The 23,130-nt window shown below is 45.4% G+C and overlaps 1 protein-coding gene across 4 annotated transcripts; it reads left to right on the forward strand.

The window, feature by feature from the left end:
- Window positions 1-1,621: 1,621 nt before the first annotated feature.
- On the forward strand, window positions 1,622-22,312 carry PRRC1 (proline rich coiled-coil 1). 4 transcript variants are annotated; one of them, XM_034427243.3, is made up of 10 exons: window positions 1,622-1,851; window positions 3,902-3,964; window positions 5,369-5,486; window positions 7,648-8,043; window positions 9,263-9,417; window positions 11,624-11,726; window positions 13,068-13,231; window positions 16,914-17,017; window positions 19,039-19,141; window positions 20,704-22,312. In XM_034427243.3, the coding sequence occupies exons 3-10, from the start codon at window positions 5,390-5,392 to the stop codon at window positions 20,911-20,913; spliced, it is 1,332 nt and encodes a 443-aa protein (XP_034283134.2). In that variant the 5' UTR covers window positions 1,622-1,851; window positions 3,902-3,964; window positions 5,369-5,389; the 3' UTR covers window positions 20,914-22,312. The 4 variants fall into 4 exon arrangements, with proteins under 4 accessions (XP_034283134.2, XP_087737355.1, XP_087737354.1 ...); XM_087881229.1 differs by having other exon boundaries at window positions 1,652-1,851; window positions 7,645-8,043; XM_087881228.1 differs by lacking the exon at window positions 1,622-1,851 and adding an exon at window positions 2,308-3,279 and having other exon boundaries at window positions 7,645-8,043.
- The last annotated feature ends 818 nt before the right edge of the window (window positions 22,313-23,130 follow it).

Genomic DNA, 23,130 nt, shown 5'->3' on the forward strand with positions numbered 1-23,130 from the left:
TGCCTTCAATCTTTCCTTGGAGGATGAAGTGAAGGATGCTGTATTTTTCCAGGGGTCTCATCACATGTCCATAATATTCTAACTTTCACTTTTTTATGGTTTGATGATTTCCCTTGGCTTTCCCAGGTGGTTTATCCCCTCCTCATTTCTGATTTTGTCAGCCCAGTTTATACGTAACAGCCGCCTGTCAATCCACATTTCAAATGCTTCTAGTTTCTTCAAGTGGTTTTCTGTCGGAGACCCAACTCTCCACTCCGTAGAGCAGGATAGAAAAGATGTAACATCTGACAAGCCTGATTTTCAGTCAAACTTACAATGGCACTGAAAAAAATGTGACTTAGGACCATTTTTCACACTTTATGACCATTGTTCACACAACCATTTACAGCATCCCCTCGGTCACGTGATCAAAACTTCAGACTGCTTGAGAATGGACTCACATTTACGACCATTGCAGTCTCCGGGGAGAGGTGTGTGTCACATAATCCCCTTTTGCAACTTTCTAACAAGCCAAATCAAAAAGGGAGAAGCCAGATTCGCTTAATGCCCGCATTCTTAATTTATCAACCGCAGCTATTCCCTTAACAACCGGGGCAAGAAAGGTCATCAAATGGAACAAAACTCCCTTAACAAACGCCTTAGAGTAGTGGCCAAAATTGTGGAAACCTTTTGAGAAAAGTATTTTTGAGGTTTGATGGCTAATAACACCATTTTTTTTAATTTTTTTTGGAGTTTCAAGATAATCCTATTCCACTGCTGGAATGGCCTGGGAATAGCCCAGACCTTCACCCAATGGAAAATCTATGGAGCCGACGAAAGAAACTGGTTAGTCAGAAGCGACCCAGCAATAAAACCAAGTTAATAGAAGCCATCATTCAATCTTGGTTTCACATGAGAACAGCTGCAGAACTAAAAGACTTGGTTCCCTCCATGGGAAGACACTGTAAGGCCGTCATTCAGGCTAAAAGTTACCCAACTAAGTATTAACTGACATGGTGATAATTTTTGTATATCTCATTTTTTCTATGGTGATCATTTTTGTATATCTCCTTTTTTGAGGGGAATTGTGGTGGGTGGGAGCGTGTTTGGGGATTGTTATGTGTGTTGGACCTGGTCTTTGGGTGTTAAGTGAATTTCGTAGTATGAGTATACTGTGTATACACGTACAATGACAATAAAGTTGTTATTATTCTATGGGTTTTAACTTTTCTTCTTTATACTATATTATGTATACTGTAACCTGCTATTCTGATAGCAAATCCTTCCTAAAAGTTATTGCATTCATGCTAAAGGTTACCCAACGAAGTATTAACTGACATGGGGATCATTTTTGTATATCTCGTTTTTTTCTATCTGTTTCCCTTTTCTTCTCTATACGGTAACTGCTATTCTGATAGCAAATCCTTCCTAAAAGTTATTGCCTGACATTCTTGATTAAATTATCTTTCCATCCATATATACTTTTATGGTACTGCTCCAAAAAAAAAAAAAAAGTGGTGTTATTAGCTAAAGTTTTAGAAAATACACTTTTCCCAAAAGGTTTCCACAATTTTGGCAACATATTTGGGGAGGGAGGGGGGCGCTTTCCATGGTGGTCGTAAAACGAGGACTACCCCTCCTGTGGCGTCTTCCCCCCCCCTTTCAGCCCGCTGACGCGCGTCTCTCTCTGAACGTGGGAAGGCGGTGCAGGGCGGCTCCTCCGGCCTCCCTCCCTCCTTGCTTGGGGCCGTGGCGGCGGCAGCGGCTCCTCCTCCTCGTGGCGGGGCGAGGGAACGTGGCAGCCGGCGGAGGCGGCCCCGGGGCCGAGAACCGCCCCTCCATTTTGCACCGGGCGCCGAGCGGGAGGCTGAGGTGAGGCGGCGCGGGGGGCTTTCACTTCACTGGTGGGGTGGGGGGGATGGGAGGGGTCTTCTCTGAGGGAGGAAACATTATGATATTATGATGATTATTATTATTAATGGGTGAGGGTCGTGCTTTTAACATTGGGGGGGCGGGAGGGAGGCTCAAAGCCCCCCCTCCACTCTCCCCTCACGAAGGGATTATCGCCTTCGCCGTGCCCGCGCGCGGCATACGGGCGCGCGCCCGGGCCTTCAGCGCCGCTGTTTGTGTGTGTGTGTGTGTGTGGGATGGGGGGGAGGAGGGCAAGTGGCTCGGTGGGGGAGGGGGAGGCACGCACACGCCCCGCGGCGGCGGCGCAACGGAGCGTATTGCCGAGACGTGGCAATGCCGGCCCGCGCGTGCGCAAGCGGGGGCTATACCAGCCGGATCAGCCGCCCCCTCCCGCCCCGTGGCATGTCGGGAGTCGTAGTTCTCGATGCAGATGCGGCCTGTATCTTTTCTGTGGCTTCTCTTCGTTGTTATTTTTTCTTCTTCTTTTTCTTCTTCTCCTTCTCCTCCTCCTATTCTTCTTCTCCTCCTTCTCCTCCTCCTATTCTTCTTCGTCTCTTCCTCCTCCTCCTCTTCCTCTCCTCCTCCTCCTCCTTCTCCTCCTCCTATTCTTCTTCGTCTCCTCCTCCTCCTCTTCCTCTCCTCCTTCTACTTCTTCTCCTCCTATTCTTCTTCTTCATCATCTCCTCCTCCTCCTGTTCTTCTTCTTCTCCTCCTCCTCCTATTCTTCTTCTCCTCCTTCTCCTCCTCCTATTCTTCTTCGTCTCTTCCTCCTCTTCCTCTCCTCCTCCTCCTCTTCTTCTTCTCCTCCTCCTCCTCCTCCTATTCTTCTTCTTCGTCTCCTCCTCCTCTTCCTCTCCTTCTCCTCCTCCTCCTCTTCTTCTTTGTCTCCTCCTTCTTCTCCTTCTCCTCCTCCTTTTCTTCTTCGTTTCCTCCTCCTCCACCACCTCTTCCTTTCCTCCTTCTCCTCCTCTTCTCCTCCTCCTCTTCCTCTCCTCCTCCTTCTCCTCCTCCTATTCTTCTTCATCTCCTCTTCCTCTCCTCCTCCTCTTCTTCTTCTTTGTCTCCTCCTCCTCTTCCTCTCTTCCTTCTCCTCCTCCTCCTCTTCTTCTTCTCTTCCTCCTCCTCTTCTTCTTTGTCTCCTCCTCCTCCACCACCTCTTCCTCTCCTCCTTCTCCTATTCTTCTTCTTCGTCTCCTCCTCTTCTCCTCCTCCTCCTCTTTATCTTCTGAGAAGGACCTGTAACTGCATTCACAGGTCCTTCTCACTCGGCTGATCTTAGTTTTGGGGGTGGCTTTCCTTGGGCACCCAACCAGTGGTGAAATCCTCCATGAGTTGCCACCGGTTTGTTACCAAACATGCGCTTCGTGCGCAAAAAGGAGGCTTAAGAAGGTAAGTAGAACAGTGAGGGGGAGAACAGCTGTGCCACAAGATTTAGATTTGAATATTTATATATATAATTTATACTCAGCGTGGCACAGCTGACCATCGGAAATACCGGTTCATTAGCTCTTTTTTTAACTACCAGTTTGCCTGAACTGGTAGCTTTTATTACTACCGGTTTGCGCGAACCGGTACAAACCGGTAGCATTTCACCCCTGCACCCAACCCAACATATTTTATTTTAATTTGAACATTTCTTGTGCAAACCCAGAACATTATTCCTGAGCTGTTTAGGTTGTGTAAATCCAGCCTCCCTCTTGTTATTCCTTTTTTTTTTTTTCTTGTTTGCATTGCATATCCCTCTCTTTGAGTGGTGCGGTGGCCTAGAGGCGGAGCTCTTGCCTCACATCGGGGGGCTGTGAGTTCAATCCCAGGTACAGGCTGATATTTCACGGGCACGTTGAGAATATATCTGCTGAAAAAAACTCCTCATGAGCGACGGGAAAAGCATCCGGCCAATAAATACTCAGCTCCATTCAGTTGCCCAGACTCTACCCTGCAAGGGATTATGAGGTCGTTAAAAGAAGATAATTGCTATCCCACTCTTTCTTTCTCCTTTCCTCTCCTCCAGGACAAATTTTGAAGCACAATGGAAGGTGTCATTCTGTGAACAGGGAAACCAGCAGGAGGGCAGGTGAGCAATCCTTCCGCTTAAAATCCAGGTAGTCCATGACTTACAGGTAGTCACTTTGTGAAGTTACAACCTGCCTGAAAAAAGGAGACTTACGATCAGATCCGGAATGCAGAAATGGATTAGTGTCTCCTGCTTGAGCAGGGGATTGGACTAGATGACCTCCAAGCTCCCTTCCAACTCTGTTATTCTGTTCATTCATCTATCCCCTCCCCTCGCAGTCACGTGACTGCGTTTTGGGCACTCGGCAACACATCCACATTTTCAGCCATTTGCAGTGTCATGTGGTCACTTCCAATGACTGCCAATCTTGACGCCTCCAATTTTTGGCACAGTCATGCCAAGGGGAGCAGTGGGTTTACTTAATGACTGTAAAGGTAAAGGTTCCCCTCACACATACGTGCTAGTTGTTCCTGACTCTAGGGGACGGTGCTCATCTCTGTTTCAAAGCCGAAGAGCCAGCGCTGTCAGAAGACGTCTCCGTGGTCATGTGGCTGGCATGACTCAACGCCAAAGACGCACGGAACGCTGTTCCCTTCCCATCAAAGGGGGTCCCTGTTTTTCTACTTGCATTTTTTACCTGCTTTCGAACTGCTAGGTTGGCAGAAGCTGGGACAAGTCACGGGAGCTCACCCTGTTAGGCGGCTGCACTAGGGATTCAAACTGCTGAACTGCCGACCTTTGACAAGCTCAGCATCTTAGCCACTGAGGCACCTCGACCCATTTAATGACCATAGTATTCATTTAATGAACCCTGTAAAATCCCCTGTAAAATTGGGCCAGTTGTGTGACCAGCCCATTTTACTTCTCTTGTGACTTTTCACCGTCATGGGCAGGCTCCATTATGGTCATAACTCAAGGACTACCTGCAGGAGTCTCCAGGATTAGAAGCAGACAGTCCTGCAAAGAATAACATCAGAAGGAAGTTCTACAGATAGTCCTCGACGTATGACCAAAATTTCTGTTGCTCAGCGAGACAGTTGTTAAGTGAGATTTGCCCCGTTTTACGACCTTCCTTGCCACGGTTGTTAAATGAATCACTGCCAGTTGTTCAGATAGTCCCAGGGTTGTTAAGTGAATCTGGCTTCTGATCCTTTTGTTAGAAGTTTGCAAAAGTTGATTCCCCGGAGCACTGCGATCGTCATAAATATGAGTCGATGGCTAGACATCTGAATTGATGGCTAGACGTGATCCTGGGGAATGCTGTGACAGTCATAACTGTGAAAAGCCGTCCTAACTTAAGTCACCTTTTTCAGTGAGCTTGTAACTTCGGACAGTCACTAAGTGAATTGTTGTAAGTCGAGAACTACCTGTATCGCTTCAATATCTTGTTGATCAATGTATCAGAATCTTGTTGGATTCTGGGATTCCCCCTTTATCCTGACTAGAATATTCCTTTTCCCACAGGATTGTGTTGCTGAAAAAAACATGATGGAAGAGAGCGGGATAGAGACAACGCCCCCCACGACCCCCCCACCCACCACAACCTGGGCTGCTTCTTCTCCTGCACCCCCAGTCTCACAAGGTACCCCTTCTTCCGATCGTGTCCCATCTTTTTCACGTTTGAAAAATATAAAATATAAAAAGATGTTGAGAGATTCTAGAAAGAGTGCAGAGAAGAGCAACCAGGAGGATGAGGGGACTGGAGGCTAAAACAGACAATGAACGGTTGCAGGAACTGGGCCTGGCTGGTCTAGGGAAGAGAAGGACCAGGGGAGATAGGATAGCATCTTCCAATATCTGAGGGGCTGCCCCAGAGAGGAGGAAGGGGGTCAAGCTATTTTCCAAAGCACCCGAAGGCCAAGACAAGGAAGAATGGATGGAAACTGACCAAGGAGAGATTCAAATAAGGAGGAATTTTCTGACAGGGAGAACAATCAACCGATGTAACAGAAGTTGCCTTCGGAAGTTGTGGGAGCTTCATCACTGGAGGCTTTCAAGAAGAGACTGGACTGCCATCGGTCAGAAATGGTGTAGGGCAGGGGTCAGCAACCTGTGGCTCGGGAGCCGCATGTGGCTCTTTCACCCCTCTGCTGCAGCTCCCTGTCACTCAAAATATGTGTCACAATTTCCAATGTGCGACACCTGATTTATTGATCTTTTCAACCCCCGGTAGGCCAACCATGGATAAATCCAAGAAAAGTTTCAGAAGAAAACAGAACATTTAATTCAACTACATATGCTAGTTTTGTGGCCGCTCAAGAAATAGTCAGGCACGGGAAGGTTTTTGTGGCTCCCGGTGTTTTCTTTTCTGTGGGAAACGGGTCCAAATGGCTCTTTTGAGTGTTTAAGGTTGCAGACCCTTGGTGTAGGATCTTCTGCTTGGGCAGGGAGGTTGGACTAGATGACCTCCAAGGTCCCTTCCAACTCTTGTTAATCTGTTTATTGTTTATTATTGTTTATTGGTTCGATTTATATGCCTTCATACTTTTTGTATATACCTGCTTAGTAGGGCTTTCGGCCCCCCCAGGCGGTGTTCTTTTTTATACAAAGGCAGCTTATTGCCCCCACAATCCGGGTCCTCATTTTACCTACCTTGGAAGGATGGAAGGCTGAGTCAACCTGGTGAGATTCGAACTTGCAGTGATTGCAGGCAGCTGGTGTTACTTAACAGTACTTAAATCTGCTGCGCCACCAAGGCTCTTTCATGCTTTATGTTTGCACCCAGAAGCTTCCTGATTTCCCAAAGCAAAATTTGCAAACTAGGCATGCGGGGTGGGGGTGGTTGAACAATTGTGGGTGACACCCCCCACCTTCTTTCAGCAAGGTAATTTAATTTCGCCATCTTGGTCAGTCCCCTTTAAAAATGACCGCCCATTCCTTTGTCGCGGGAATCTTATCAGTCTCCATTAACACATGGAAGTCTTGCTGCGGGAATTCGACAGATGGGCAGTTGACCCAGAGTTACGACCACAAGGGAGCCCCAAATTTATGTTGCTAAGTCAAAACGAGCCTGGTGGCGCAGCAGACTAATAGCCTGTTATCATTCAGCTGCCTGCAATTACTGCAAGTTCAAATCTCTCCAAGGCTCAAGGTTGACTCAGCCTTCCATCCTTTCTAAGGTAGGTGAAATGAGGACCCAGTTTGTGGGGGCAATAAACTGACTTTGTATAACTATGCAAAAGTATGAAGGCTGTTGCTTAGCGCATTGTAAGCCGCCCTGAGTCTCCGGAGAAGGGCGGCATATAAATCAAATTTAAAAAAAAAAAAAAACATTTCTTAAGTGAGCTTTGACCCATCGCGCAAACCTCTCTTGCCACTAGTTGTGAAGCGAATCGCTGCCGTCCGCCAGACAATGTCGGCTGGCGACCCCCAGGGGGAGACCCTTCTCTGTGGCGGCGCCCACCCTCTGGAACAACCTCCCCCCAGAGATACGTACAATAACAGACCTCCAGATTTTTCGTTGGGCCCTGAAAACCCATTTATTTCAACTAGCTGGGCTGGCTTGAGTTAAATTTTAAATTGATTTTAAATTGGGTTGTTTTAATTTACGGCCAAAATATTTAATTATTTTAAACTGCTTTTAAATTTTGTATGTTCTGTTTTTTACTTTGGCTGTTCACCGCCCTGAGTCCTATTTGGAGAAGGGCGGTATAGAAATAGGAACAAACAAATAAATAAATAAATAAAGAAGGAGCCGATTTTAATACCTTTTCTTTTTTTTTTTCCCCCTCCCCTGACAGCAGCCCCTCTCCCTGTCCCAAAAGACCCCCCTACGTCCTCTTTTCCTTCTTCCGTCTTCTCCCCCGCCGTACCCCCCCTGGTCTCCTCCCTTCCTTCTGCACCCCCCGCTTCCTTTTTGCCTCCTGCAGCCATTTGCACAAGCCCCCCTCCTGGGACTGCCAGCCTGCCCTCCGTCGCTGCTCCGATGACCTCCGCTTTTGGTAACCCCGCGACTCAGTTTCCTGCAGTTTCGCCTCCGCCGAGCTGTGCTCCCGGGCCCCCGGGGTTTTCCGTGCCTCCCACTGGGCCTCCGATCTCGGGCTTTTCCATGACTTCCAGTTACGACATCACTAAAGGCCACGCGGGACGAGCACCCCAGACCCCTCTGATGCCCTCCTACACAGCTCTGCCCGTCACAGGTACGCAGAGAAGCCTCCCTCGACCTTCTCAGTTCTAAACACGGATGCCTGGCTCAAACCATTAGGTGCCAGGTCCCAAAGGTGCTTTTTTCAGGAGGCGATTGCACTTCCTTGGTTTTTCTTTTGAAGACATTTTGCTTCTCATCCCAGAAGCTTCTTCAGCTCTGACCGGATGGTGGAGAAATGGAAGGATTGATACTCCTTGCAGACAGCTGGTCATTTGCTTCCTTTTAGAGGGTCCAGGAGGCCACTTGGAGGTTTCTCTGTGTCCTCAGGGTCACCTGAGTGGTGCAAATGGGTTCCTGTAGTCTGCAGTTTTTTCCTCTGGAAATCCATTCCTACTCTCACATCGTTCAAAGGGTGTTCACCCCAAATTGTATAAGCTAAATGTCTGTAGAGATTCTCCATCATCCAGGTCCCAGTTGTCCCAAAGGTGCTTTATTCCCTCGTCCCAAAAGGATGAGAAGGGAAACATCTTCAAACAAACAACAACAAACAAACAAAGAGCCTTGATAGTACAGTGGTTTAGTGCACCCTGTTATTAACACAGCTGCCTGCAATTTCTGCTGGTTCGAATCTCTCCAAGGCTCAAGGTTGACTCAGCCTTCCATCCTTTCTAAGGTAGGTGAAATGAGGACCCAGATTGTGGAGGCAATAAGCTGACTTTGTATAAATATACAAAAGTATGACGGCTATTGCTTAACGCATTGTAAGCCGCCCTGAATCTCCGGAGAAGGGCGGCATATAAATCAAATTGAAAAAAAAAAAGCAAAAAGTCCAGTTGCCTCCTGAAAAAGCACCTTTGGTGCAACCTGGAATCTCTACAGACATTGGATGTCGTGTCTGCAGCCTGTCAGACTTCGATGCTATCTCAAAATAAATGAATTTCCAAACTGCCAATCTTTAAGGAAATCTTTTCTTTAATTGAGCACAGCCACCGGATCAGAACTCGATGCGGACAAGACTGATCTTTTGCCCCCCAATCCCTCCCTTTCCGATCCCCAAATCTCTGCTTCTCATTGGCTATCTTCCAATCATTCTTCAGACTTCTTGTCTCGTCATTTCCCAGGAATGTGCCCCCTCCCCTCATTTCCACGACAACCGGGCTTCAAAGGGATTTAGCAGGCAAAAGTTCAGAGCTTATCTCTCTCTCCTCTGCCCTCTATGCCAGCGTTGAAACGCTGACACAGCCCTTACGTGCCTGTATTCTGTTTTTCAGGTGCCTTGGCAAGCCCTTTGTCGCAGCCGGTCCCTATGGCTGCCTCCACCTTACCAAGCGGCTCTTCCATCACTTTTCCAGAGGATCATGGAGACCCCCAGAGCATTGGGGTGCATAACGAAGCATCTGCGGGAGGACTGTGGGGCTTTATAAAAGTAAGCTGTACTTTTCTAGCGGCCACGTAATGCAACGGTCCCCAGCCGTTGCAGCGTGGCGGCCCGGCTGGAGGGAAGAGACGGGAATCGGGCAGCATGAGGGGGCAGCGAGCTGGCGCACGCGTGGGCAGGCGCACCAGCCCGCCACTCGTGCAAATCGATCTTGCACATGTGCCAGCCCATTGCTCGCGCAGCCTGGGTGATTGTGGACCTCTGACGTAATGGATGTTTCTCTTAGGCCGAACTAGCTCACTCCACCTCTAGTTGTTTGGGGTTAGAAAGCCATTTGAGCTATGTTGTGGCCCACTGGCAGCAAAGTTGGACAGTGAGGAGGTTGGGGAGGAACATGGGCCAGTCCTGGGGGTTGGGGAAAGCTCAGACGAGGGCTCTGTGTCGGAGGCAGAGAGGGAGTTAGACAGCAGTGAGGAAGAGGAACAGCTGGAGCCCGTTCCCAGTGTGCTCATGCACAGAGCTGCCAGAAGACAAGAACAAGTAAGAAAGCAGGGTCGACTCAGGAGTAAAGCCACACCTTGGCGATGATTGGCCCCTTCCCTAGGACATAAAAGAGGAGCGAACGGGATGTGGGCTTTTGCAGGAAGCAATTAGTTCATCTCGTTTCAAGATTGGAAAATTCTGTTCGCGACTCTTAATAGACTCGGTGCCAAGTTTGGCCTTGCTCTGCATTTGGAAATTGGTGCTCTGGCAGCGTTCCAAGTGAGATAAGGTTTGTGTTGATAAATATTCCTCTGAAAGACTGCTTGCCAAAGCCTCGTTGACTGTGAATGAACGGAACTCACCGTCGTGTTAATAAAAGAGGTTTTACCGGGATTAAGACTTTGCTCCACGCTTTCTAAGGAAGCCTAGGTCAAAACAAACTGGATGCTGTCCTTGGAAACTTATAGCACAGGTGTTTCCCAACTTCCAGGCGTGGATTTCAAATCCACAGAATCCTCCTCAGGGGTCAGGCTGGCTGTGGCATTCTGGGATTTGGAGTCCACACTCCTGGCCGTTGCCGAACGCCGCGTTCGCAGGCTGAGATCCAGAGTTCTGGAAGAGCATCTGTGTGCATCTTCCCCAGCCAGACGGCTCTTCACTGAGTGTGTTTCTGAGCCAAACAAAATTGTATTTGCGACCTTCTGACAAGCAAAGTCAAAGTCAAAGCCAGATTCACTTAACAGATGGCTTACTCACTTATCCACTGCAGGGATTCACTTAACAACTGTGGCAAGGAAGGTCGTAAAACGGGGCAAATCTCACTTAACCAATGTCTCACTTAACCACAGAAATGTTGGGCTCCATGGTGGTCGTAGGTCGAGGACTACCTGTACTGGGGGTTGAATTTTTGGAATTGCATACTGCTTAAATTAAATTGGTTACCACCTTTAGAGCGCTCCATGGCTTAGGACCTGGTTATCTACGGGACCGCCTGCTGCCACCAGTAACCTCCCACCGGCCGGTACACTCCCATAGAGAGGGGCTCCTCCGGGTGCTGTCGGCCAAACAATGTTTGCTGTCGGCCTTCTCTGTGGGGGCACCTACTATCTGGAATGAGCTCCTCCCGGAGATAAGGAGGATCCCGGATCTATGCACCTTCTGCCGCGCTCTCAAGACCTTTTTATTCCATCAGGCTGGCCTGGCCTGGCCTAATTTTTTCCCTTTTTCCCTTTTTAAAATGCAAATTTTAATCTGTTCTTAATTATTGGGGTGTTTTAAATCTGTCTTCGGCCAAATTGTTTAATTCGGTTTTATTCTGCTTTTAAATTTTGTATTTATGTGTTTTATCTTGTGGCTGTTCACCGCCCTGAGTCCTTCGGGAGTAGGGCGGTATATAAATAAAATCAAATAAAATAAATAAATAAATAAATAAATAAATTAGCAGGATTGAAAAACACTGGCCTAACCCAGGGGTGGGCAAATGTGGCTCTTTTACAACCTGTGGACTTCAACTCCCAGAATTCCTTGACAACTTGGTTTGGCTGTCTCAGGAATTCTGGGAGTTGAAGTCCACAGGTTGTAAAAGAGCCACAATTGCCCACCCCTGGCCTAACCAATCTATCCTGCCGTTACTGATTCAGGAAATACTCAATATCCCGTTTCTTCCACAAAATAACCAAGCTAGCAAAGGAGAGATGAAACCAAGTTTGGGGGCTCATGTTAACCTGGCAGGCAAGCCAAGTTTGGTGACTTCCACATTTGTTCCCCCCAGGGTGTAGCTGGCAATCCTGTGGTCAAGTCGGTGCTGGATAAGACCAAACACTCGGTGGAGACCATGATCACAACGCTGGATCCTGGCATGGCCCCGTATATCAGTAAGGAGAAGCTGCCACGTATTGTGTCATCCTGAACCAGGACTTGGCCTGCTCTTAACTGTCAGTCCTGCCCCAGTCAAGTCCCTTAGGAAAGAAAGACTCTCGATTACATTTAAGTCAGTGGGCTCCAACCTTTTGGGCAACAAGGAGCGGTTCTGTTGAGAGACGTTTTTCCGTGGACCGGAGGGGGCATGGTTTCACATGCTTCCTGCATCCCACAGATGGGGTTTCGCTTGTTGTGCAGCCCAGTTTCTGGCATGCTGTGGGCCAGGGCCGGTGCTGGTCCATGGGATCCCTGATTTAGGTGACGTGATAAGTTCTTTTACTAAAGGTTGCTGGTTGCAGCCAGCAAACTGAGTAACTTCAAGACTTGTGGACTTCAACTCCCAGAATTCCCCAGCCAGGAAACTTGGCAAATTTTAAGACTTCTGGACTTCAACTCCCAGAATTCTCCAGCCAGCATGACTGGGTGATGAATTCTGGGAGTTGAAGTCCACAAATCTTAAAGTAGTCAAGGTTGGAGACCCTTGGTCTAAGGCCATGATGATGAACCTATGGCACGTGTGCCACAGGTGGAAGGCAGAGTCATATCTATGGGCATGCGAGAATTGCCCTAGCTCAGCTCCAGCGCGCATATGCGTGCTGGCCAGCTGATTTTCGGGCCTTCCAGAAGTCGGGAAATGGGCTGTTTCCGGCCTCTGGAAGACCTCCAGGGGGTGGGGAAGACTGTTTTCGCCCTCCCCAGGCTCCTAGAAAGCCTCTGGAGCCTGGGGAAGATGAAAAATGGGCCTTCCGATCCTACCAGAAGTTGGGAAATGGGCCAGCTGATTTTTGGGCCTTCTGGAAGTCAGGAAATGGGCTGTTTCCGGCCTCCGGAAGACCTCCAGGGGGTGGGGAAGGCTGTTTTCGCCCTCCCCAGACGCCTAGAAAGCCTCTGGAGCCTGGGGAGGGCGAAAAATGGGCCTACCAGGCCCACTGTGCCATCGCATGCTAAAAGTGGGGGGGAGTGCAGGGGGCGGGGTGCATTGAATTATGGGTGCGGCCACACTCCACCTGCTTTTGGCACGCGACGGCAAAAAGGTTAGCCATCACTGGTCTGAGGTCTTCAGCAGCACAATTCAGAAGCATCCATTCTTGGCACTCAGCCTTCCTTCCGGTCCAACACTCACAGCCATCCATTACTGCTGGGAAAACCATAACTTTGACTCGACAGACCTTTTTTTGCAAGTTTTTCAAGGGTGTTTTGCGATAAAAGCTATCGTCTTTTAAGTTACGGTGTGGCCAGCTTGTTTCGGCCTCGTCTTCGGCACGAAGATAATTTTGGGCGTTTCTGCTTCCTAGAATCTGGAGGAGAGTTGGACATCGTGGTCACCTCCCTGAAAGAGATCAAGGTCGCTGCAGTGAGACAAGCTTTCCAGGATGTGTTTGGTATGGCTACTGTAACGGGGGAGGACGGCCACTCCAACATAGCCCCCCAGCCTGTTGGCTACGCAGCTGGATTGAAAGTGAGTGATTTGGGAAAGTGTGGAATTTCCAAAGATTTGCAGGAGTAGAGTAGGAATAGGAATAGGAATAGGAATAGGAATAGGAATAGGAATAGGAATAAATAGGAATAGGTATAGGAATAGAATATTCTTTATTGGCCAAGTGTGATTGGACACACAAGGAATTTGACTTTGGGGCATAAGCTCTCAGTGTACATAAAAGATATAAGTGATAAATCAGGATCATAGTCATCATAAAATAAAGGTAAAGGTTCCCCTCGCTAGTTGTTCCCGACTCTAGGGGGCGGTGCTCGTCTCCGTTTCCAAGCCAGAAAGCCAGCGCCGTCCAAAGACGGCATGACTCAACGCCAAAGGCACACGGAATGCTCTTCCCTTCCCACCAAAGGTGGTCCCTAGAAAAAAAAAATGCCTTTAAAAGCCTCTGACGATCCCAGCTGAGTTGCCTGACCATCAGAGGCTTTTAAAAGCATTTTTTTACCAACCTCTTCGGCCGAAGAGGTTGTAGAAAAAATGCTTTTAAAAGTGTTTTTTTTTAAAAAAAAAAAGTTGACCTCGCCCACCTAGTCACATTACCCCCCTAAGCCACGCCCACAGAACTGGTAGTAACAAATTTTACATTTCACCACTGTACCCACATCATTGGGCTCAATATTTATTTATTTTTATTTCTTTTATAAAATTTGTATGCTGCCCTATCTCCAAGGACTCAGGGCGGCTCACAACGACAGTCGACCAAGCGACTGTTAAAAACAACGAATATACATAAAAATCAAGAAAGTTTTTTTTTTAAAAAAAAAAATTAAAATATACTACCCCATCAGTCCAGGCCGGGGGACAATAGCTGGATGAAAATGCCAAATTCAATCTGAACATCAAGTTGACTTAGACCAATTTATATCATCATAATACAGCCAAAAGCCAGAAACATTTTCTTTTTTATTGAAAAGTTTTATAAAGAATACAAACATTTTCTCCCCCCACCCACCCTTCCCCCCTCCCTCCCCCGTTGCCCTCCCACCCATCCCACTCCCCCTTTCCCCCACCCCCCTCCCTTGACTTCCCAGAACAAGCACAGGGTATAGCACTCACAAACATAAAACTAAAATATGCTAACAAATTGTTGATTTCAAATTCTTTCTAGGTCTTTAACTCCTTATCGCTCAAAACACTATAAACATAAGCTAAAAATTGAAAATGTGTCACTCATAAGCTATATGAATCTTCTTAGTCTGACACTTGTTTTGAATATAGTCGATCCATCTTCTCCATTCCGATATGTATCTTTCGTTTGAATGGTCTTTAAGATATGATGAAATTTTTGCTGTCTCTGCCAAATGCGCAACTTTTAGTGTCCATTCCTCAATAGTAGGTGGATCTTCCTTCTTCCAATACTGTGCCACCAGTAACCTGGCAGCTGTTATTAAATTCAAAACCAGTTTAGTTTCTATTACATTACAGTCCGTAACTATTCCCAACAAAAAAAACTGTGGTGTAAATTTAATCTTTTTCTTTAAAATATTTTGAATAATCCACCATATTTTTATCCAAAAAGCCTTAATTTTTTTTACATGTCCACCATATATGAAAATACGTAGCATCTTCACATTCGCATCGCCAACACTTAGGTTGTAAGTTTGGATACATGCAGACTAGTTTTTTGGGATGCTATCTATAAAACATTTTATAAAAGTTCTCTCTTAAGTTTTGGGCTTGTGTAAATCTTACATTTCTAACCCATATCTGTTCCCATGTTTCCATCAAAGGCCAGAAACATTTAATACCGCCAAAAACTACAACAGAATGCAACACAATTAAAGCCTACCAAATTCAATAAAAACATTAGAGTGGATAATACATGAATTAGATTGTAATTGGCAATCGTTTTCCATTGCCGCCCCCACAAGATTTTGCGATCCGCTGGATTAAGGAAGGTTCCGCATTTGAAAAGGAACCAAATCAGATGAAAATTGTCTGTCCATCCTGGGCTTTGGATAAAGGAGAGGTAAAATAGAGACAGTTTAGCGATAATAGAATTCAAAGAAGTCCGTTCTGGCTGATCCTTGCGTGCCCCACCTATAAAAGCTGACTTTGTATAAAATATACAAAAGTATGAAGGCCATTGTTTAATGCATTGTAAGCCGCCCTGAGTCTCTGGAGAAGGGCGGCATATAGAATTTTTTTTAAAAAAAAAAAGCTTAATTTTTTAGAAAATACGCTGAGCAGAAATAAATCCAGTGGTCAGCAGGGAGGTTTTGCTCCTGGGGCAGCACCCGCCGGGCCTCAATTTGATTTGGTGTCTTCCAATTATTTAAGAAGGGACTGGACATTCACTAAGGGACTAGACGTCCTCTAAGGTCCCTTCCAGCTTCTATTCTATTCTATTCATTTTTTCTATTCTATTCTGCATTCTTTCTATTCTATTCCTATTTATTTTCTATTCTATTCTGCATTATTTCTATTCTATTCTATTCCTATTTATTTACTATTCTATTTTATTCTGCAATCTTTCTATTCTATTCCTACTTATTTTCTATTCTATTCTGCATTCTATTCTATTCTGCATTCTTTCTATTCTATTCTATTCCTAGAAAGATCTGCACGCTTTCCGCCGTGCCATCAAAACATTTTTATTCCAGCAGGCTGGCCTGGCCTAACCTCCCTTTTAAATTGTTTTTAAAAAAATTTAAATTTTAAATTTGTCTTATGAATTTGGGGTGTGTTAAATTTCGTTTTCCGGGCCAATTATTTAATTGTATTTTAATGATTTTTTAACATTTGTATTATATGTATTTTATTTGGCTCTTCACCGCCCTGAGTCCTTCGGGAGTAGGGCGGTATACAAATTCAATAAATAATAATATTTATTTACTATTCTATTCTGCATTCTTTCTATTCTATTCCTGTGTATTTACTATTCTATTTTATTCTGCATTCTTTCTATTCTATTCCTATTTATTTTCTATTCTGTTCTATTCTGCATTCTATTCTATTCTGCATTCTTTTTATTCTATTCTGCATTCTTTCTATTCTATTCTATTCCTATTTATTTACTATTCTATTCTGCATTCTTTCTATTCTATTCCTATTTATTTTATTTTCTATTCTATTCTGCATTCTTTCTATTCTATTCTGCATTCTTTCTATTCTATTCCTATTTATTTTATTTTCTATTCTATTCTATTCTACTCTATTCTGTTTTATTCTGTTCTGCATTCTTTCTATTCTATTCTATCCCCATTTATTTTCTATTCTGTTCTATTCTGCATTCTATTCTGCATTCTTTTCTATTCTGTTCTGCATTCTATTCTATTCAACTCAACCATGAACTAAAGGGCCACCATCAGTGAGCTGTTGGACAGCATTACTTGGTCTGTTGTGTGGAAGTTTGGGTGATTTAGGGGTGGGGAATTTGTGGTGGGTGGGTGGGGGGTATCTGGGGATTGTCATATGTGTTGGGCTTGTTCTCTGGGTATTATGTGAATTTCGTTGTATGGATATACTGTGTATATACGTACAATGACAATAAACTTTATATATATATTCCTATCCTATCTTATTCTTTCTATTCTGTTCTGTTCTGTTCTATTCTGGGCCTTGTTTTGGTTTTGTGGACGTCATTGGTCTGAAGTAAGTGGCCAGCTCTGTGTTGATTCCTGCTTTTGGTACATTCCTTGACTTTTAGGGGGCCCAAGAGAGGCTGGACGGTTTACGCAGGACCGGGGTCATCCACCAGAAGCAACCAGGCGTGTCCGTGGAGAGCTTTATTGCAGAATTGCTCCCTGACAAGTAAGATACAGGACTTCAAACGCAGCTGGGAATTATGTGGAGTTAGATTAAGAATTGCCATCCCCCCCCACTCCTCCTCCTCTCCCTGCCCCTCCCCCCTCCTTATACAGGTAGTCCTGGACTTACAATCACAATACAGCCCAAAATTCCTGTTGCTAAGTGAGACATTGGTTGAGTTTTGCAATCTTTCTTGCCACAGCTGTCAAGTGAATCACTTAGCAACTCAGTTAACTTAGTGCAAGAGTCGGCAACCTTAAAAACACTCAAAGAGCCACAAAGGTTCTAACCGGAAGCCCCCCCCCCCCAATTCAATTCTGGAGCTGACTAGAAATCCGGTTCCCCCCACCATAGAGTCTCCTCCTAGCACGGTGTCCCTTTTCCTCTACCTGTCCTAACCGAAATCCTTATCAATTGTAGAGCCAACTGGAAAACGCACCCCTTGCCATAGAGTCTCCTCCTGGCGTACCATGTTTCCCCCCCCCCCCCCAAAACCGGAAGCGCCTCTCAAAATTGTGGCGCCAACCGGCGACAGGGAGCCGCAGCAGAGGAATGAAAGAGCCACATGCGGCTCCAGAGCCCCAGGTTGCTGACTCCTGACTTAGTCACACGGTCGCTAAATGCATCTGGCTTTCTCATTGACTCAGATGGTCACAAAAGAGGATCACACGGTCTGGGACATTGCAATTATCCTAAATATGGACTAGTTGCCCGGAGTCTGAATTTTGGTCACATGACCATGGGGATGTTGCAATGGTTGTGTGAAAAACGATCATTTTTTTTCAGTGCCATCATAAGTCGAGGCCTATCTGTGTAGCCTGTCTTTCCTCCAGGAGCAAAAGTCTCCTTCCCCAGTTCCTCCTTGCAACAGTCTTGTTCATTTTTATATAATTTTTTTATTAAAAGTTTTACAATCAAGATTAAAAACTAACGCAAATGAATAAAAAGAAACAGCAGAAAAGTAAGATAAGAAAGAAAAAAAAAAACCCAAAGCACAAAAATAAGACCAGAGAAGCTTCCAATTTCTTTGAAGCAAACCTATGTGCGATTATAAAATTTTCTCTTTTTCTGAGAGCAAAAGAAAGTTCACCCTTTTCTGTTATCAAGGCTTTTTTTTTCTAATTAAAAAAAACCCTACTAAATCATGTGCATTTTTTCCCATTCTGCGCAAAAACTTAACAGTGGTCTTGTGAGGAGGCTGAACTAAGAGAGAGTTTTGCCCCATTTTACGACCTTGCTTGCGCCAGTCGTTAAAGTGAACCCCTGCAGTTGTTAAGCGAGTCACCCGGTTGTTAAGTGAATCCGGCTTCCCCACTGCCTTTGCTCGTCAGAAGGTCGCAAAAAAGGATCATGTGACCTCGGGATACTGCAACCGTCATAAATACGAGTCAGTTCAGCCAAGCGTCCGAATTTTGATCACGTGACCTTGGGGATGTTGCAACGGTCGTTAAGTGTGAAAAATGGTCACGTTTTTCCAGTGCTGTGGTAACTTCTTAGTCACTAAATGGATTATTGTAAATCAAGGACTACCTGTATTAAGAGGCAGAATCCCGAACTGGGGGACATTGGGAAGCATTTGCCTAATTAGCCACCAGGTAATCAGGAACGCGGTGGCTCAGTGGCTAAGACGCTGAGCTTGTCGATAGAAAGGTCGGCAGTTCAGCGGTTCGAATCCCTAGCGCCGCGTAACGGGGTGAGCTCCCGTTAACTTGTCCCAGCTTCTGCCAACCTAGCAGTTCGAAAGCATGTAAAATAAAAATGCAAGTAGAAAAATAGGAACCACTTTTGGTGGGAAGGGAACAGCGTTTTCCGTGCGCCTTTGGCGTTGAGTCATGCCGGCCACATGACCACGGAGACGTCTTCGGACAGCGCTGGCTCTTCGGCTTTGAAATGGAGATGAGCACCGCCCCCTAGAGTCAGGAACGACTAGCACATGTATGCGAGGGGAATCTTTACCTTTTACCTTTTAGACATCAGTATGATGGAATAAAATCTTAAAATCTTCCCCCCAAAAATCTTTACAGATGGTTTGATATTGGCTGCCTGATCCTGGAGGATCCAGTCCACGGGATTCACTTGGAAAGCTTTACTCAAGCCACACCGATACCTGTGGAATACATACAACAGGTGAGTCTTTATGTGTGTCCCCACCCCCAAAGTCAGATCATTCCCCCCAAGCAGAGATGACAATTTCAAAACTGGTTGTTGTTGTTTTTTGCTTTTTTGGCAAATTCAACTTTGCCCCCAGGTTCCAACAAGGAAAGCTGATTTTTTTTTTTATTTTTTTTTTTGAGGCAGGAAATTTAGAAAAGCGGCTGTTTTTCTAAAGAGGCTTCATTCAGTCTTTTTTCAGAATTGGGGGTGGAAAAAATGCATCCGTTGGAATAAAATCAAGGAGAAAAAAACCTGACTCCTATGATAGAAATAAGGAGACATTTTCTGACAGTGAGAGGAATCAACCCATGGAACAGAAGATGCCTTCGGAGGTTGTGGGAGCTTCATCCCTGGAGGCTTTCAAGAAGAGACTGGACTGCCATCTCTCAGAAATGGTGTAGGGTCTCCTGCTTGGGTGGGGGGCTGGACTAGATGACCTCCAAGGTCCCTTCCAACTCTGTTAATCTGTAATATGTGATTTTGCTCTTCTGGTTTATGTTCTTCCTTTCGTGAATAAAATGTCAAAGCAGGCTGTAAAAGTGGACTCCATAGGCAGGTCTGGCCGGATTGTCAAATCTGGTTTAATCTCTGGTGTACATCCGCCACCTATGTTTTAATATTACGTTGAGACCCAGCCAGTTGTGGCTTGTTCGACAAGGAACAACCATTGTGTCAGAATGACAGGGTTGAAACCCTCTGCTGAAGGAGGAGAATCCTATACCATTCTGGACGAATCTCCAATCTCTTCTTAAAAATCCCCAGTGATGAAGAGCCTTGGTGGCGCAGCGGACTAAAGTGCTGTTAAAGTAGCATTTAGCTGCCAGCTGCCTGCAATTACTGCAAGTTCAAATCTCACCAGGCTCAAGGTTGACTCAGCCTTCCATCCTTCCGAGGTAGGTAAAATGAGGACCCGGATTGTGGGGGCAATGGGGTGGGGTGGGAATGGGGATTTTGCAGTATCCTTCCCCTGGAGTAGGGTGGAAATGGGGATTTTGCAATATCCTTCCCCCAGGAGTGGGGAGGGAATGGGGATTTTGCAGTATCCTTCCCCCAGGAATGGGGAGGGAATGGGGATTTTGCAGTGTCCTTCCCCTGCCACGCCAACCAAGCCACGCCCACAGAACCGGTAGTAAAAAAAATTGGATTTTACCACTGATGTGATCCCTTTTTGCAACCTTCCAACAAGCAAAGTCAATTGGGGGGGGTGGGGGGCGGAAGCCAGATTCACTTAACAACCAAGTTATTAACTTACCGACCGCAGGGATTCACTTAATAAGTGTGGAAAGGAAGGTTGTAAAATGGGGCAAAACTCACCTAACAAATGTCTCGCTTAACAACGGAATGTTCGGTCTCCATCGTGGTCGAATGTTTAAGGACTTCCTGTACTCCTAAAATCATTCCCCTCTAACCGACAGGTGGTCTCTTCATTCCCGGCTCACGCAAATTACTGTCGCCGAGGAAAACGCAGTGAGAAACCAAGGCCCCGGCCCTCACCGTGCTTCTCTCCGCTCACCGGTCTTTCCTTCATTTTGCAGGCGCAGAGTTTGACCCCCGCGGACTACAACCTCCGATGGTCGGGCTTGTTGGTGACGGTGGGCGAGGTGATTGCCAGGAACTTGCCGCACGTCAACTCCACCGACTGGCACGCGGCGTTCACGGGCATGTCGCGCCAACAGATGATCTACAGTGCAGCCAAAGCCATCGCAGGGATGTACAAGCAGCGTTTACCGCAAAGGACCGTTTGAACAGAAAATCGAAAATACCCCAAGCCCGAAAAAAAAAACCCCCACGGAACCAACATTTTTATTGCAGGGTTTGGGGAGGTGGTGGAAAAAACAGTTATTTACTCATCCTTTCTCACCCTGGTGCTACCCCATAGTACGTTGGGCTGGAACTTCTGGGTTTGCAGGCCAGCATTTTTGAAAAGGCACCAGGTTGGAGAAAGGTTGCATTGATTAAATGCATTGAGAGAGGTGCACACATTTCAATTTAAAAGAAGTAAAGCTGCTGATATATATTAGTTTTTAATTAGGGGCTGGAGAAAAGTTGCATTTGGAATCATTGGAAATCCAAAGTCTGAAAATTCCCATTTCTTGGCGTTTTGATGTTTAAGGATGGACGACCGTCGGGGTAAATATTTGGCCTCGTGAAATAACCCCTTTTTAAATTTTGTACCCGTCTGTCTTCATCCTTAGAGGGGTTAAAATAGAGGCTGAGGCAACCCAAATGGGATTTTTTAAAACAAAGAAGAGAGGAAAATTCCAGATTTGTCTATACCTTGCAAAAGTTAACTCAGATCCAGTGGACAATTCTTGGATCTTCCCCCCAAAAAATTAAAAAAATAGGGCATTATGGAATAGTTGTAATTCAGGGTTCTTTTTCTATTTTTAGTTTTGTTTTTGTTTTTTTAAAAAAGGTGAGTTTTATATGAGACCCCCCCCCCCCCCCCGTTTAAATCGTTCCATTTTACGCGAAGGCGTAAAATGCCTTTGAAACTGATCAGTTCAGACCTACGATTCCTATCGTGGAACTTAAAACGCTGGTTTCAAAAAAAACAATTGAACTGTTCGGTTGAATTAGATCCAGAGATTTTTTTTTTTTGTTTGTTTTTAAACATTTCAGCATTTTCTTCCAACACATCTATTCAGGGGAATTGCCTTCCGGTTAGATTTCAAAATCAAAATTTACGTAGCCATCTTATCAGGGGTTTAGTAAGACATTATTGTCCCTTCAAGGAAACCTTTTCCCAGTTGTGTCTCGAGCCATATTGCATTATAGAAGGACGATGTATGGCCACCGTTTAACACAAGCGGATAAATTGCATTTTGTGGGCAGTTAAATGTAATCGCTACTTTCCAAAAAGCAGATTCTTAATCCCTTTTCTGTCTCTGTTCTCTCTATCCCATGTTCTGTACTTGGGATGCTCTCAATTCATATTTATAAACTGCTGAGGAAGAGGATATTTTGATAACGTTTAGTACAAGCTTCTCAAAATTTATATTGCTTAAATCTCTTCTCTTTTTTCTAGAGGCTTTCAAAATACAATTTTATATAGAATAACCTGGTTAGCCAGTTTCTTAATATTTTCCCAAGAATGTTAACTTTGTTTTGATGTAAATCTGAATTAAATCAATACTGCTCCAGTAGAACTCTTGGTTTTTTCCCATTTAAGCATCTTCAGCAGTTCCTAAAACCTGACAATCGTATCCACCTACCATAGGATTTGGGGGACGTCCTATTTCCATTAAGTTGGAAGGGACCTTGGAGGTCTTCTAGTCCAACCCCCTGCTCAAGCAGGAGACCCTATATGATTTCAGATACGTGGCTGTCCAGTCTCTTCTTTAAAACCTCCAATAATGATGGAGCACCCACTTCTGGTGGCAAGCTGTTCCACTGGCTAATTGTCCTCAGGAAGTTTTTCCTTAATTTCAGGTTGCTTCTCTCATTGATGAGTTTCCATCCATCGTTTCATGTCCTGCCTTCTGTTGCTTTGGAAGATAAATTGATCCCCTCCTCTTTGTGGCAGCCCCTCAAATACTGGAATATTGCTACCGTGTCCACCCTAGTCCCAAATCCTGCAACCGTTCATGTTTTAGTCTCCAGGCCTTTTAATCATCTTAGTTGCTCTTCTTTGCACTTTTTCCAAAGACTCAACATCTCCTTTGCAACGTGGTGACCAAAACTGGACACAGCATTCCAGGTGTGGCCTTAATAAGGCTTTATAAAGCAGTACTAATATTAATATACTAATATGATTCTATGCCTGTTTATACAACCAAGGATTGTTTTTAATATTTGTATTCTATGTTCTTATCTTGGCTGTACACCGCCCTGAGTCCTCAGGGAGAAGGGCGGTATATAAATTGGAAATTAAATTAAATTAAATTAGCTTTTTCGGCTGTTGCCACACAGAGCTGGCTCATATGTTTACGACGAGGGTCTGCAACCTTAAACACTCAAAA

This window comes from Pantherophis guttatus, chromosome 18 (genome assembly GCF_059756535.1).
Source record: "Pantherophis guttatus breed Tessera chromosome 18, ASM5975653v1, whole genome shotgun sequence".
NCBI lineage: Eukaryota > Metazoa > Chordata > Lepidosauria > Squamata > Colubridae > Pantherophis > Pantherophis guttatus.

Excerpts from the sequence above, each read along its gene's own strand:
- PRRC1 (XM_087881229.1), top strand. The coding sequence starts at position 5,390 with ATGATGGAAGAGAGCGGGATAGAGACAACGCCCCCCACGACCCCCCCA. Across the intron at positions 9,418-11,623 it reads GACTGTGGGGCTTTATAAAA|GGTGTAGCTGGCAATCCTGT; the intron begins GTAAGCTGTACT and ends TGTTCCCCCCAG. Across the intron at positions 19,142-20,703 it reads CTGTGGAATACATACAACAG|GCGCAGAGTTTGACCCCCGC; the intron begins GTGAGTCTTTAT and ends TTCATTTTGCAG.